Genomic DNA, 16,829 nt, shown 5'->3' with positions numbered 1-16,829 from the left:
TATATACGAAACACGATTACTGAGTAAGCATCACCTAATTTACCTCCATTTTCTTTCTAGGTCTAGTTGACTCCCCATCAACTATTGGAGAGTCTATTTTTTCCACACCCAAAGACAGATCAAGCTGATAAAGTGTTGTTTTTTTTTTTTAAAAAAAAAAAACAATTCTAGAAATTGTAGCAAGGTTTTAAAAATATTTAAATCAAATGGGAAATTTAACGCATTCGTCTATCTTACGAAGTTTCATTAAAAAAAAAAAAAAAAAAACAATTGTTATATAACGCCAAAAAAGGGATGAAACTGTAAGCCAATTACATTGGAGCACATTTCCATGGATAAAGGAGAAGGCTCAAGCAGAAAGGTTTTCAGTTGCTATACGCACAGATAAAATCCTGAGAAATATTTTTGTAATAATATAAGATCTCAAGAAGAACTGTGTGCGGTTTTCTTTCTCAAGAAAAAGATATGAACCTAAAAAAGATATTACACATAAACAAAATGATCGAGGATGAGTAGAGAGATTACCACAGTCGCCAAATGAAAGAAGCAAGCAGTTAATTATCATCCAAACCCTAATTTTCATTTATAGGACGCTTTCATGTCCAAAACGACAGTGCTTCCCCGGGGACAAATTATTTTAGGCTTTCAAATTTATTAAATGAAATAATAATAAACAATTAAAGGGATTGAAAAGAAACACAGATATAAAAAAGTAATTCATTGATATTAAAGATATGCCTTTTTCAACTAAATGAATTTTTATAATACAATGTTTGAAGTAACCAAAATTAAATCAAAATTTAATAACCTATAAATTTTCTTAAAATTAATTTTAAAATTAAATTAAAATCGAATAATATATCATGGATATCATAATTCAAGAGTTGAGTATGAGGGACACAGGGACAGTGCTTATTAGGCATATATTACAATATCTCTAGCTAGGCGTGGAAATAGGCATGGAAATGAGCTTAGACTTGAAAAGCCATAGTTTTATTTTAATTTTTTTTAATACAACGCATAATTCTATTCTTTACGAGTATTTATTTATTAAGTGTATTTTAACATTTTCAAAAAATTTGTGTGTGTGTGTCAAAATCATTTTGCACTACGTAAATTACACTCTCAATCTTGATCGTTGATTCTATTTATATCTAACAGTTCTGATTTATTAAATATTTGAACCGTTATATGCAAACAAATCAATCAAGATTTGATGTAAAATTTCTTATTCTTACACCGTTGTAAGAATATCTTGCCCTATATATATAGGAATTAATGTTTCTCTTGTCACAAAAGATAAATTATTTCCTACAATTTCAAAATGATGTTGTTTAAGATTTTAAATAAAAAATAAAGCGTATTTTAATAAAATACATGTTATATTATGAAAGTAAAATTTAGCAGCTATTTTCCGTTTACCGCAAATATTTTTTTTGCTAACCCAAAGAAAGAAATAACGTTTGCCAAAAGCTATTCTAAATGAAACAAAAAAAAGCCTCCTCATTAAATTTTAAGAACCACAAGAAGGTAAGGGAGAAATCAAAAGAGTGACTCATTGACTGCGAAAACAAAATGTTTCTAATGAAACTGAAACTGAAATGTGAATATATTTGTTCTATATTGATTGAAACCCAAAGGATTCCTTATATACAGATTACATCAAGTAGTTGAGAGTGCAATAAATACAGAGGGCAAGAAAGTCAAAGGGTACAATGATTAATAGCTACTGCTATATTCTATAAGTTGGGAGATGTATATCAATTATTTCCAGCTTGCTAATTAAATTCTTAAAGGAGGGTTTGTGTAATCCTTTGGTGAGAATATTTGTCGTCGGCTCTTTGGTATGTATATAAGACAAACATCATCTTTGTCACGCCCTTAAAACTGATCAAGTACAAAAAGCTAGGAAAATAAAGAACCATAGAAGCGAGTAAATATATTGAATTTCTGAGCCAGATTACAATAAGAACCTTGGAAAGCTGCACGGGGCTGATGCTCCTCTCATCGTGCTGCTTCTATATAAAGCTCCCATTGCCACGACAAACCCGATCAAGAAACAACATCCAAGCAAGTCAATCAAGCGCCCCCAAACATGTCACAGATCCCAGCTCCAATTTCAAAGAGCAAATCATAAAATAGGCAGAAAGTATCATAAGCATCTCAGACTCGAATGAACAAAACTTATGTGTCTGGAAAGAAAAAACTGCAAGTCTGCAGCAAAATTAATAATTATTTTATGTTTTCTGCCATGCATTTTTAGTTCAGGAGCAATGGTGTTAAACAAATGTTTTGAAGCTGGAGAAGATGATTGAAAGGTACAATTATACGGGCGTGTCTTAAGTTGACGAATCTTAGTTTTGGATTAAATCCATGCAGCAAAACTTCCAGCAATTAGCATTCAGCATGTTGACTTAAGTTTATGAACAAACTGGTGATTTAAATGAAATGAGAACTCCTACATAGTAGATACTTCAAGGATACTACTTGAGTTAGAAACTTCAAGGATGAAGAATACCAAACTATTATGTAAACAAGCCTATGGAAGAGAATAAAACAAAGTATAAAAAAGTGACCTACCTCTTTTACTTTGTTTTGGCCGCTTATGGTGGTGACTTTTACTTCTATCCTTTTCCTTATTCTGGAGGGAAAACGAAGTGAGATAAATTGACAAGGTTATAAAATGGGAAAAATTGTAGTGCCAACAAATCACCTTCTTTGGTCTGATGCTCTTTTTGTGCCTCTTTGATCGATGAGATGTTTCATGCTCACTATCAGAATAACTCACTTCTGTAGTAATAAACATAATCAACAATGTGTTGTGATATGAACCGTATTAATCCACTTAATAAATTATTAACAAATGATGCCAGAACTCTTCAACATCAATAACGTACATCAAGATGCAGCTACACTGAAAAGTAACTAACTACTCATGCAAAATGATTGGGTGTTTTCTATAAGACACACAATTTATCGACAGTAAACATTTTCAAGAAATTATCATTCCAAATCTATAGTAAAGGGGAGATGAAAACATGAACAAAGGAATAATATAAGAATCAGAATTGTGAAGAAGAAACACAGTGAAGGGGAAAGGATACTCAGCAAAGGAGACCAAGAGTTCGCTGGGTCAATGGTACCAAAGTCTGTTTTCTAATATATTTTCATCAGTTATAATCACACGATTCCATTCCACATCAATTCCAACTTCCATTCAACAAACATAATGTAAAGAACCTTGAGATACACCACCTCAAAAGCTAGCTCAAAAGGTAGGAGTGTCTAAGACCTTATAAACTCCACATTAGTTGCACATACAACCAATGTAGGACTATATATCTCAACACATAAAAACAGAATGGTATGGAACAAAACAGATTCCATTACTCAGAGAACCAAATATAGGAACAGGAATACTCAGCCGATTCCCTAATTCCATGAACATCAATTCTGAGTACCAAACATACCTCAAGAAAGAGAGAGTTCGAATTTCTTCTCCAACTCTCTGCCTCCCAGAGAATGGCCGGAAACTATTAATTATATCTTTTTTTCCCACTCAAACAGGCATTATTCCTGCTGAGATGGTATCTGTTTCCTAAAATATGGACCCAAACTGTTATATTTGCCAAGATGTTGAACCTAGGAAATCCATCAAGTCAATGATTTCTTGTCTTTCTCACACAAATAAGCATTCAAACATAGCAACCTATTTTAAGCTTCATAGTTACATATTTACACAGTTCCGTAAAGATAAAGACCATATTTACACAAACGACTCGCTATTAAGATTTCGTAAATGACTTGTCAGATTGTCTCATGTCCAAGTTTATTAGGAACTAGAAATGAGAGTATCCATTCCGGGTTATATTAATAAACATTACAACTTAAAATTAGGGGATTGGCATAGCAGCAAGATTGATTTCATTTGTAAATGAGATCATAACTTCCTAATGAAGTCGTAAATGTGATTAGTGATATCCTCTGCCGCTTCTTGATTATTGAAGTGAGCCACTCCTTTTTGCACAATCACTTCCTCCAAATTTGGCACAGCTTCCTTGAAACCTCCACCGTGGATATGCTGCTCCGTGTCTCGCGAGGTATAAACCATGTCTAATTCACCTGTAATGAATTTCACAGGAACCTTGATTTGCACTCCAGTCCACGGTGCTGTCAGCTCCCAATTTCTGCAAAATACATACAAGTGTAATTAACTAACTGTCTTTATAATTCGGACCCCAGTCATGTTGTAGAATAATCATAAAACATTTTTCACTAATTTCGAGTTTTTTTGGAAAACAATCCCAGAGAACACCGAGAATCAGGAAATTACAAGTTGAAATTTCTATAGTAGTTCAACCCTCCAGTGAAGCCCGTTTTCTCAAATTTGGAGACAAAATAAGCAAGATCATCTTGTGTGAGCCAAGAGGGCAATGTCGCAGGGGTATCCGGATTGAATCCAATTCCATATTCTCCCTTGGGCAACATTGGAGGACCAGTTTTGCGAGTTGTAAGGATGTTTTTCAGCACATATTCAGTCCCAACTTCAGCCATCTCAGCTTCCATTTTTCCCGGCTCCTATGACACCCATTAAAAACAATTATTTTATTACCATCAGATCTAACATTACAGTTAATTCTCACTTCATTTAGTAGAAGAAAGAAAATATCATATTGGAGCTTCATAATCCACAACTTATAATGTAGAATGGTTTGTTTATTAACTAGTAAGTAATCAAATATTCTTAGAGAAATATAAAATTATTAACGAAGTCTCACCTAACCGTTTAAGTTTTTGGATAGAATTGATTATTTATATGATATCAAAGCTCGCATCATGAATTTAATCTTCACCGCCCCATTTAATTAATAAATAATTAAGCATCCGGAATATGTTTGCACGTTCGATCCTTATCAGTACCACTTCCCATTTAATTAATAAATAATTAAGAATTTGTTACCGTGCATTGTTCACACCGTTAATTCTTTACAGTATTACACATAACATAACAGGTGAGGAAGAGCTTAAATTATGCAAAGCCTATTATTAAAATAAAATGAAAGGCAGGGTTAGCTAAATAAAAGAAAAGAAGTAAAAGAAGAACCTGAAATCTGCAGATGTAGAAGTCATCTCCATACAAGGCACGCGCGAAATCTACGGTGCTGATGTTGGGGTTTCTGGGGAGGAAGGGGACACTGAGGCAAACATAGGCTTTGACTCTGTCAGGACGAAACATGCAGAGGTACCAACCCATAAGGGCTCCCCAATCATGACCAACAAGGAAGACTTGTTCAACACTCAACAAATCAAGAAGTGCAACAAGGTCACCCACTATGTGGAAGCAGGTGTAGCTGCTGATTGAAGTAGGGGCCTCGGTGTCACCAAAGCCACGCAGATCTGGGGCAACGGTGCGGTATCCGAGGGAGCTGAGAGCCACAATCTGGTGTCGCCATGAGTACCAGAGTTCAGGGAAACCATGGAGGAACAGCACCACAGGGCCTTGTCCTTTCTCTGCGATATGCATTTTGATGCCATTCACTTCCACTGTCCTGTGCTCTATTCCCTCCATCTCCTTTCCTGCAGCAAATGCCAGAAACTAGACAGAAATGTTGATTACCATTTGCTTTTAGGAAATCAAAGTCAAACAAAAAAGTAATTAAAATAAATTGATAAATAATATTAGGTGTTGTTCAATGCTCATCAATCAATAAGACCCAAACTTATTTAAGTTTGTTTGCCTTTCCTCTTCAAAACTGGATAGGAAAAATGTTACACTCTTGCTAATAAAATGTTTTATGAAAAACTTATAACTTATTTTTGTTTATAATTTTTTATAATCATATCTTAATCGTTAATTTTTGTGATTATCATATCATTTTGCTAAATCTCCGAAATGAGGGAGGGTTTCAGATGGCCCCAATCATTTTCGTTAATCTAATAGTTATAATTTATTAGATCACACTTATTAATTTATGATAAATTATAATTGATAGAAATGAATGATTAAAATTTAATATCAAACTGATTAAAATTTAATATCAAACTTTTCAATTTGACATCATTATCAAAGAATCTTGTCCTGGAACGGATCATTTGATTTTAGAGTAAGACTTGAAAATTTTACTCCTCATTCTAATCGTTGATTTCCGTTCATGTAGCGGTTATAGATGAATAAAAATCAACAATTAGGATGAGGAGTAAGACTTTTAAGTCTTACTCTGGAGTTAAAAGATCCCTCCCCTATATATATATATATATATATATATATATATATATATATATATATATATATATATGAGACAATATTTCGAAAATCTCGTAACAAAATTTCTTTCGAATTTTGATAAAAACATGTACTTATGAGATGAAATAAAATGGTGAAAACCAAAGTCATCAAGCATAACACGTTATTTAAGTAAAAATATTTCGACAAAGTTTTTGACTCTGACCAATTTTTTATTTATATAACTATATTATTGTAAAATAAATTCCTTAGTTTTGTAGCCATTTTTTCAAAAATATATTGTTAGTGATTGAAATTAAATACAAAAAACACATAATGGTTACAAAACTAATATTTATGCTTTTTTTTTTTTTTGTGTAAATAAAGAGGGGCTAAGCCCCACTAATATTTATGCTTTACCTCCTTGTAATATAGACATTTCATAACCAATCTCCTCTAAAGAAATTTTAATAATACCAAACCACCCTTATATCGGGTGAATCGTGAAACTATTATTCCAGGCTTCCAGCCGAATAGTTATTCAACTGTTGAATAATTGTTGGGTTGGATTAGAGGGTATCAAAGCCATCACCGATGCAAAGGACATTCTCTTTATGTTATTTACTATTTTTAGTCCTTTAAAAGCAGAGAAACAAACTTATACTCCTTTTAATACATAATATTACATTAAAAGATCTCCCAAATCGTTGTTTCTCCTATATTTCCAAGGCAGTTGGTGCTTCTGTTGCTTCTCTTTACAAATACTCTCAACTTACCACTAAAATCGCCTTCTCATTCTCTCTTTGTATTATTATTATTATTCGTAAAACTTTGCACACAAAATGAAATCCTCACATTGCTTATATTTATTTTCTGACATAAAATGTATATTAGGAGACACACCGTGCCCTCTAACACTAGTTACTACAAAGAGTATACTGTATGGATTTGATAAATTTTGAGACCCAAAATAATAAATTAATATGATAGAACGAAAAACACTTGTCTGTGCTACTAATTAATCTATAACACATAACGACTCTTAACCCTCCCACAAGGCATACGTATCAAACTATCAATACTCCTTTAAAAAAACACCTAGAAGATTATATAAGATCCACATGATTCGTTTCCTCTCTAAATTTTCTCGACAATAAAGGTTAGATGTCTGCAAACAAGAGCACAAAGCAGCTGCTTTTAAATTCAGTCATCAGTTAATAGAAACAAAAAGAATCACAAATGCGTCAAAGGTTTTTACCCCCCCCCCCCAGACACACCAAAACATCCCTTTTAATATTTTCCCAACTCTTCAATGGCACTACTGTTCTGTGGTCCACAATCCTTCCCCAAAAAACAAACCAGTTACTGACAGTATATATAACTATAATATTTGTTTTAGGATAAGCAAACGTTTAGAGAAGCGAGGTTGCTTCACTCCAAGGTCAAGGACAAGGCATGTCACAAATCTCAACGAGGAACCAAAGTGGTACTCATAAATGATCTGCCAATAAAGAACACAAACAAGAACCGAACCTAATATCACTGTCTCCTCGCAAACCAATCCAAACCTCTTTCGAAAAACACACAATGAGGAAAAACCAGGAGTGGAACAAGTTTTAACAATTCAGTCACACGTGTACCAGAAAAACATAATCACCTTTTATCTTAAACTAGTTTAGGTCGGCAGTTCATGAATCTATATAAAAGCAAAAGCAGATTAAGAAAAATAAATGATAAATAAGAAGAAAAAAGTATATATAAACATAAAAAACTTGAAAAATTAAAAACAAAATTTCCAGAGAGAGAGAGAGGTCGTGGCACTTAGCACAACAATTGCCTAAACTAAAAATACCATGTGAAGAATCCACTGGGTCAAAAACACATTATCCTATAAAATCCCACTGCCAATTCCAGAAAAGAGGAATCCACTGATCGTGAACCATACATGTTGAACAAACTCAATCTCAGTCTTTCAATGGTAAGCACAATTATAATTTATCCCCCCAGACCTTAAAATAAAAATAAAAATAAAAATGGTAGACTATCTGATTCTTATAATGGAGAAATAATTTAGGCACCCAAGTAAACTTGGCTCCTCGCTGACTTAGTTGTACCCCCTAACAAATCCATATCTTCTCAATGCTAATCAAAACTAGCATTTAAAAAGTTCAGCAGTTCATTTCTCTTGCTTTCAGCTACCTTATCTTCCTTTGTTTTTTCAAGTTTCAGAAGAATCTACAAAGAAACAAAAGAAAGGAGATTCAAGATCGCTACTAGCCTACTACCAATAACGGGACAAAAAAAAAAGGTACAGTCAAAGAACATATCAGTACCTTCTTGCCGGATACAGCACTGCGACGGACACCATCATCTTTGTCACGCCCTAAAAACTGATCAAGTACAAAAAGCTAGGAAAATAAAGAACCATAGAAGCAAGTAAATGTATTGAATTTCTGAGCCAGATTACAATAAAACCTTGGAAAGCTGCACAGGGCTGCTCCTCCTCTCATCATGATGCTTCTATATAAAGCTCCCATTGCCAGGACAACCCCGATCAAGAAACAACATCCAAGCAAGTCAATCAAGCGCCCCCAAACATGTCACAGATCCCAGCTCCAATTTCAAAGAGCAAATCATAAAATAGGCAGAAAGTATCATAAGCATCTCAGACTCGAATGAACAAAACTTATGTGTCTGGAAAGAAAAAACTGCAAGTTTGCAGCAAAATTAATAATTATTTTCTGTTTTCTGCCATGCATTTTCAGTTCAGGAGCAATGGTGTTAAACACATGTTTTGAAGCTGGAGAAGATGATTTGAAAGGTACAATATGTGGGTGTGTCTTAAGTTGACGAATCTTAGTTTTGGATGAAATCCATGCAGCAAAACTTCCAGCAATTAGCATTCAGAATGTTGACTTAAGTTTATGAACAAGCTGGTGATTTAAATGAAATGAGAACTCCTACATAGTAGATATTTCAAGGTAACTACTTGAGTTAGAAACTTCAAGGATGAAGAATACGAAACTATTTTGTAAACAAGCCTATGGAAGAGAATAAAACAAAGTATAAAAAAGTGGCCTACCTCTTTTACTTTATGTTTTGGCCGCTTATGGTGGTGACTTTTACTTCTATCTTTTTCCTTATTCTGGAGGGAAAACGAAGTGAGATAAATTGACATTGACAAGGTTATAAAATGGGAAAAATTGTAGTGCCAACAAATCACCTTCTTGGGTCTGATGCTCTTTTTGTGCCTCTTTGATCGATGAGATGTTTCATGCTCACTATCAGAACTACTCTGACTTCTGTAGCAATAAACATAATCAATAATGTGTTGCGATATGAACCGGATTAATCCACTTATTAAATTATTAACAAATGATGCCAGAAGTTTTCAACATCAATAACGTACATCAAGATGCAGCTACACTGAAAAGTAACTAACTACTCATGCAAAATGATTGGGTGTTTTCTATAAGACACACAATTTATCGACAGTAAACATTTTCAAGAAATTATCATTCCAAATCCATAGTAAAGGGGAGATGAGAACATGAACAAAGGAATAATATAAGAATCAGAATTGTGAAGAAGAAACACAGTGAAGGGGAAAGGAGACCGAGATTTTGCTTGGTCAATGATCTGTTTTATAAAATTCTGTTTTCGGATATATTTTCATAAGTTATAATCATGATTCCATTCCATATCACTTCCCATTTCCATTCACCAAACATAAAAACAGAATGGTATGGTACAAAACAGATTCCATTACTGAGAGAACCAAATATTGGAACAGGAATACTCATAAGATTCCCTAATTCCAAAAACATCAATTCTGTGTACCAAACATAACCTAAGACAGAGAGAAAGTTCGAATTTCTTCTCCAATTGTGTGCTTCCCTGAGAATGGCCGGAAACAATTAATTATATCTTTTTCCCCCACTCAAACATACGTTATTCCTGCTGAGACTGTATCTGTTTCCTAAAATATTGACCCAAACTGTTATATTTGCCAAGATGTTGAATCTAGGAAATCCATCAAGGCAAGGATTTCTTGTCTTTCTCACACAATACGCATTCAAACATAGCAACCTATTACAAGATTCATATTTACACAGTTCCGTAAAGATAAAGACCATATTTACATAAACGATAAACTATTAAGATTCCTAAACGACTTGTAAGCTTCATAAATTGCATTAAATTTGGCATTGAAGCAAAGCATGTACATACGAAAAAACATAAATACATTAAAGGAAAGGAGTCTGTTGTGTTATGTGAGGATTGGATATGAAACCTGGAGCAATCAGAGATGGAAGATGAAGAATATGAATCGGAATCGGAATCGGAATCGGAAGAGCGGTGGTGGTGCTTGCGGCGTCGTTTGGTTTGGGAGTGGGACTTGGTCTTCTTTCGGATCTTTAGGGTTTCCTTATCACGGTCTCGGCGATTGCGGTGCTGACGCTTACGACGGTGAGAAGAAGAGTCGGTTGAGGAAGAGAGAGATGAAGATGAGGCTGCCATGCCAAACTTGCGTTTGCGATTGCGATTGCGATTACGAGCGAGGGTTTGCCTTAAGATAGGGGAACAGGACACCCACACCTACTCCTCACACCAAAATTATCTCTCTCTTACTTCTTGATTAAGGGATTAATGCCTTAATAGTGTATATAGATAAACTGTTAATATTATTTAATTATAAACAATAATTTAGAATTTTATCATATCATAACCCTGAGTAATAGCGTAAGTAATGTGACACGAGTCATTTGAATATAGTTATGTAATTAGTTCATTAGTAAGTAGGATAATAGGTAATTAGTTGTCCACCCCGTAGATTTTACGGATTGTTTAAATTAAATATATATGATTACAAAAATTTTATTTAACCGATAAATATTCAGTTTAAACTTAAATTAATTTATTTGATTTTGAAAAACTTATAATAAAAATAATTAGTTAAAACTATAAAATAAAATTTAATTTCTTAAAATATAATACAGAAACTAATATTTGAAATTCAATAATTATATAATTTAATTTTAATTTAATTATTTGTAACAGTATTTAGATATACTTATAACTTTTATACATAATTTATATGAAAAAAGTTCAGATTTTTTTTTAAGTAATGATTATATCATTACAATTTAGTTAGAAACTAAATGAGTTAGTTATATTGTTAAAATCTAACTAAATGTAATAATTAAAGGAGTCAAAAGCAAGTCAATGTATTTGTCTCTATATAAATGGAACTACTAATAGAAACTAACGAAGAGAAAGAACAAAGACATTAAGCTAGTGTTTGGTGGGAGAGAAATTTTTTTTTACTAGGAAAATGTAATTGATAGGGAAATGATTGGAAAGTGAGTTTGGTAGGAAAATGTAAAAAAAGTTGTTTGGTTGACCCAAATATTAACAGGGAAATTTATTTAAATATGCAAAATTTATGTTCGGGAGAAACTTTGCATCTGTTTTTTCACTTCTCCAGTTATCTCAAAATACCACATCTCAAGTGGTATTCTGTAACAATGAATTTTATCCAAAAATCAACACAAAAGTCATTTTCCCATCTATCATATTTGCCTGGTATTTTTTGAAAAAATCTGAACCAAACGTGGTATTTTCCAATATCCACTTACACTTTCCCATCAATCCCAAAATAAACCTTCAACCAAACACTACCTAAGAGAAGAAACTTCATCGGAGAAGAAAAAAAAAAAAAGAGGGAAGGATTAACATCGAAATAGGAGAGAAGGAGTAAAGAAAATAAAAGAAATGTAATATTGAGAGATAAAAACTTTCTCTCATTGCTCTTCTTTTTACTATTTCTTTTAAAGATTTCTTTTTTAGTACCGTTACTTTGCCAATTTCTTTTCTTAAAATTCTCTTCTACTTGTTGTTATTCCTACCTTTAGTTTATTTATTTCATTCTAAAATTCTTACTGTTGTTTTTATTTTAACTTTAAACTAGTTGATTATTTGGTACCAAATAAATGTGTAAATTTTAACTGTATGTTACTGCTGTGAACTGATCCACAAAAGTTTGGGATCAGATAGTTAGGGTAAGGGACGTTTATCATGGCTTGAGCTCCGCCACACAAAACTTTTCACATGCAGAGACCCACAAAGTTGGGTATTTAATTAGCTTCAGTTAAATATTACACAATTTATTATTTATCTTTATTCCTGCAATAATTTTATGAAATTACTTGAGAGAATGATATATTTTTCGTTAATATGGCTGGAATGGTTATAGTTATAAAACCTCAATATTACTGAGAATTTTCTCACGTTTTATTTGCTTTGCTAATCTTTCTAGATGCCTAACTTGTCTTTTTGTGGAGAATGATGGAATATTACTGTTAATTTTTATAGTGACCGTTGGGAATACTATATTGTGATGGGGAATCAAGGAGCTGTAGCTGTATTTTATCCTGACAAAGTGGAGACTTATGCGTATACTTTGGACTAAACAAGGATCGTGTAATAGTGTGTGACTGAAGAATGTTATATATATATATATAGTAAAATAATGTAATCTGACGTAGGATGTAGGACTTATGTAAAATAATGATGTAAGTTAGGAAGTAGACTAAATTTATATATATATATATATATATATATATATATATATATATATATATATATATATATATATAAGTTTATACAAATTTATGTACGAATCCACATCCATGTTTATAAAATGAAGGAAGTTAGTTCCAGTTAATTAGTTTTCTTCACATGCGTTGGCACAATCTGTTACGTTTTTGTTTTACTTTTATTAAAATGAAGGAAGTTATATTTTATGGTATCAGAGCAGCGGTTCAGGTAAATAAAAGATCTAAACTATTATAGTTGCTTGGTATTTTGTCATAGATCATGCATATTTCGAGTTATTTTAATGAGCCTGATCAACTCACTATCATAAAACAATATATGTAGATCTATGGCAGATACAAGGCATATATCTTCTTCAACTTCTGAACCAGAATTTAACCCAGTAACGGATGCGGTTACCCGAGTGGCATAAGCTCTTAGAGAACAAACCGTAACTAATCAACAAATTATTCAGGAGCTGAGGGAGGATCGTGCAACCAGAAATTACAACCATAATTCTAAAAGTGCAAATGGACCTAGAACTGCAAATACTCAGGGAGGACTTAATTATGATTATATAGGACTCACTGAATTCCGTAAGCATAAACCTTCCACTTTTCGTGGAGATTATAACCCTGAGGCAGCCATGGAATCGGTGAAAGAACTTGAGAAAATATTCTTAGTAATGAATTGTCCTAATACTCATCGTGTAAACTTTGCCACATACTTATTGATTGGAGAAGCAGAGCATTGGTGGACAAATACCAAAAGACATTTCCAAAGCCAGGGAACATAGATTACTTGGACAATTTTTAAAGATGTCTTTTTGGAAAAATATTTATCCTCAAAGTGTAAGAAACAGAAAAGAAATAGAATTCCTTGAACTGAAACAAGGAAACATGAATATTGGAGAATATGTGACAAAATTTGAGGAATTATCCAGATATTCTAACTATATACATAATCAACCTAATGAGGAATGGTTGACAACTAAATTTGAATCTGGACTAAAACCTGAACTAAAAAGCATGATAATAGGACACCAAATCAGGAATTTTTCATCATTAATAAACAGGTGCAGAGATATTGAAGCAAGCATGAAGGAGGCTGAGGATGTAAGAGAGAAAGACAAGGCCTTAAATCGGAGAAGGATTGATGACAACAACAAAGGAAGGTTTTCACGAGCGCAAAACTCGGGAAGCAATTTTTCTAGCAATGGAGGGAAGAAGAATGCGGGTCAGACGAATTTCCAGATTCAGGTATGTCCAAAATGCAAGAAAAATCATGCTGGAGAATGCTTGGCAGGAAGAGGTGTGTGCTTTAAGTGTGGAAAGCCTGGACATATGTTGAGGAATTGTCCTCAGAATCAAGGCCAGAATTCATCAAACCAACCTACAACAAGAGGAAGAGTTTTTACCCTAAGTGGGCAGGAAGCGGCTCAAGCTTCAAACTTGGTTCAAGGTACGGGCTTAATACTAGATTATCTTATAACTGTACTTTTTGATTCTGGAGCTACTCATTCTTTCATATCCTTATCTTCTGCTCAAAAGTTAAAATTACCAATTTCCATTTTACCTTCTTATCTTGAAATCTTTCTTCCTACTGGAGAAAAGATAACCACATCTCAAGTCTGTAGAAATTGTCATTTTCAACTCGAAGGAAAATTGTTTGAGGTGGATTTAGTTTGTTTGTCTATGATTCATATAGATGTGATTCTTGGTATGAATTGGTTGTCTGCTAATTGTGTAGTCATTGATTGTCATAATAAAAGTATAGTTTTCACAAAAGAGTCAGAACTTCCCAATGAATCTTTATTCTTGTCAACTTCCCAACTTAAGAAGAGTTTGTCAGATGGAGCACAAGGATATGTTCTCTTTAATATTTCAGAAGCAAGGGCTAAACCTGATACAGCCAGTATCCCTATTATCTCTGAATACTCAGAGGTTTTTCCGGATGAAATTCCAGGTTTACCCCCAAACAGAGAAATTAAATTCTCCATTGACCTAATACCTGGAGTAGGGCTAGTTTCTATTGCACCCTATAGGATGTCACCTGTAGAGCTTGTTAAACTAAAGAAACAATTAGAGGAACTGCTATCAAAACAGTTCATCAGACCAAGTGTGTCACCTTGGGGAGCACCAGTGCTCTTTGTCAAGAAAAAAGATGGATGTATGAGGTTGTGTGTGGATTATAGGCAACTAAACAAAGTCAACATTAAAAATAAATATCCTCTGCCTTGGATAGATGACCTTTTAGATCAGTTGAGAGGAGCCACAGTCTTTTCAAAAATAGATTTGAGGTCAGGTTATCACCAGATTAGAATTAAGACTGAAGATATTCCAAAAACAGCCTTTAGGACTAGGTATGGACATTATGAATATTTTAGTGATGCCTTTTGGATTGACAAACGCTCCAGCTATATTTATGGATTATATGAATAGAATTTTTAGACCTTACCTAGATCAATTTGTAGTGGTGCTTATAGATGATATTTTAATATACTCTAGGAATAAAGAAGAGCATAAGGAGCATTTAAGGATAGTATTACAAATTTTAAAAGATAAGCAATTGTATGCCAAACTTTCAAAATGTAAATTTTGGATGGAAGAAGTTAAGTTCTTAGGGCATGTTATTTCAAAAGAAGGAGTGGCAGTTGATGCTAGTAAAATTGAGGTTGTAATACACTGGGAGAGACCTAAGACTATCACTGAAATCAGGAGTTTTCTAGGATTGGCAGGATATTATAGAAGATTTATTAAGGGATTTTCACAACTAGTATTACCTTTAACTAGGTTAACTAGAAAAAGGAGTTCCTTTTGTTTGGACACAAGAATGTGAAAATTGTTTTCAAAATTTGAAGAATAAATTGAAATCTGCACCAATTTTAATAATCCCCGATCCATTAGGAAAATTTGAGATTTACAGTGATGCATCTAGAAAGGGATTAGGATGTGTCTTAATGCAAGAAGGAAAAGTGTTAGCTTATGCATCAAGACAATTGAGACCTTATGAGGAAAATTATCCAACTTATGATTTAGAATTGGCTGCAGTAGTCTTTGCTCTTAAGATTTGGAGACAGTATTTGTATGGAGTCAAGTTTGAGGTTTTTAGTGATCATAAGAGTCTTAAATATTTATTTGAACAAAAAGAATTGAATATGAGGCAAAGGAGGTGGATGGAATTTTTGAAAGACTATGATTTTGAACTTAAATATCATCCAGGAAAAGCTAATGTGGTAGTTGATGCTTTAAGCAGAAAATCTCTTCACATGTCACATTTAAAGATCAAAGAAATGGAGTTGTTGGAAAAATTTAGAGATATGAAATTATCTGTGACTGTATTGCCTCAAAGTTTAGGTATTAGTGAAATAAAAATAGATAATGAGCTGGTAGGTAAAATTAGAAAAGCTCAGCAAGAAGGTTCCGGTTTAGAAAATTTTTTGAAACAAGAAGGATTTACTAAAGGGGAAGATGGTGTGGTGAAATTTCAAGGAAGGATTGTTGTACCTAAGCAAGAAGAATTGATGAAAGAAGTTTTGAATAAGGCACATTGCAGTAAGTTCACAGTTCACCCTGGTTTCACCAAAATGTATCAAAATTTGAAAAAGATATTTTGGTGGCCAGGAATGAAAAATGATATTGCTGAATATGTTTCAAAATGTCTAGTTTGTCAAAAAGTGAAAATTGAACATCAAAAGCCTTCAGGATTACTTCAATCATTAGACATACCAGAGTGAAAGTGGGAAAATGTAGCTACTGATTTTGTGATGGGTTTACCAAGAACCCAAGATGGGTATGATGCAATTTGGATAATCATTGATCGATTAACCAAATCTGCTCATTTTCTACCAATTAGGGCTCAATATTCTATTGAGAGGTTAGCCCAACTATATGTAAAATAAATTGTCAAACTTCATGGGATACCTCTGAGTATTGTGTCATATAGAAACCATAGATTTATTTCTAGATTTTGGGGGTGTTTACAGCAAGCCTTTGGAACTAAGTTGAGA

The 16,829-nt window shown here is 33.2% G+C and overlaps 2 protein-coding genes across 5 annotated transcripts; both read right to left on the bottom strand.

Annotated features, from left to right (window-relative positions):
* Positions 1-3,768: 3,768 nt before the first annotated feature.
* Positions 3,769-5,592, bottom strand: LOC133301798 (uncharacterized). Of its 2 annotated transcripts, none has more exons than XM_061501498.1 (3): positions 5,105-5,592; positions 4,334-4,578; positions 3,769-4,187 (listed from the first exon to the last, which is right to left on the bottom strand). In XM_061501498.1, the coding sequence occupies exons 1-3, from the start codon at positions 5,567-5,569 to the stop codon at positions 3,941-3,943; spliced, it is 957 nt and encodes a 318-aa protein (XP_061357482.1). In that variant the 5' UTR covers positions 5,570-5,592; the 3' UTR covers positions 3,769-3,940. The 2 variants fall into 2 exon arrangements, with proteins under 2 accessions (XP_061357482.1, XP_061357483.1); XM_061501499.1 differs by having other exon boundaries at positions 4,529-4,578.
* A 2,431-nt stretch (positions 5,593-8,023) lies between these two features.
* On the bottom strand, positions 8,024-10,843 carry LOC133301786 (protein PXR1). 3 transcript variants are annotated; one of them, XR_009750243.1, is made up of 6 exons: positions 10,518-10,843; positions 9,447-9,525; positions 9,306-9,368; positions 8,699-8,931; positions 8,557-8,613; positions 8,024-8,458 (listed from the first exon to the last, which is right to left on the bottom strand). XR_009750243.1 is itself a non-coding variant. In XM_061501483.1 (6 exons), exons 1-6 carry the CDS (start codon positions 10,742-10,744, stop codon positions 8,366-8,368), a joined length of 564 nt encoding a protein of 187 aa, XP_061357467.1. In that variant the 5' UTR covers positions 10,745-10,843; the 3' UTR covers positions 8,024-8,365. The 3 variants fall into 3 exon arrangements, 1 of the variants encoding a protein (XP_061357467.1); XR_009750244.1 differs by having other exon boundaries at positions 8,699-8,836; XM_061501483.1 differs by having other exon boundaries at positions 8,699-8,743.
* Between the last annotated feature and the right edge of the window lie 5,986 nt (positions 10,844-16,829).

This window comes from Gastrolobium bilobum, unplaced genomic scaffold (assembly GCF_033153095.1).
Source record: "Gastrolobium bilobum isolate Gb01-03AN ecotype WA unplaced genomic scaffold, APGP_CSIRO_Gbil_v1 utg4239, whole genome shotgun sequence".
Lineage (NCBI taxonomy): Eukaryota > Viridiplantae > Streptophyta > Magnoliopsida > Fabales > Fabaceae > Gastrolobium > Gastrolobium bilobum.
The sequence above is the reverse complement of the archived record's forward strand: the minus strand, read 5'-3'. Positions and strand labels throughout refer to the sequence as shown.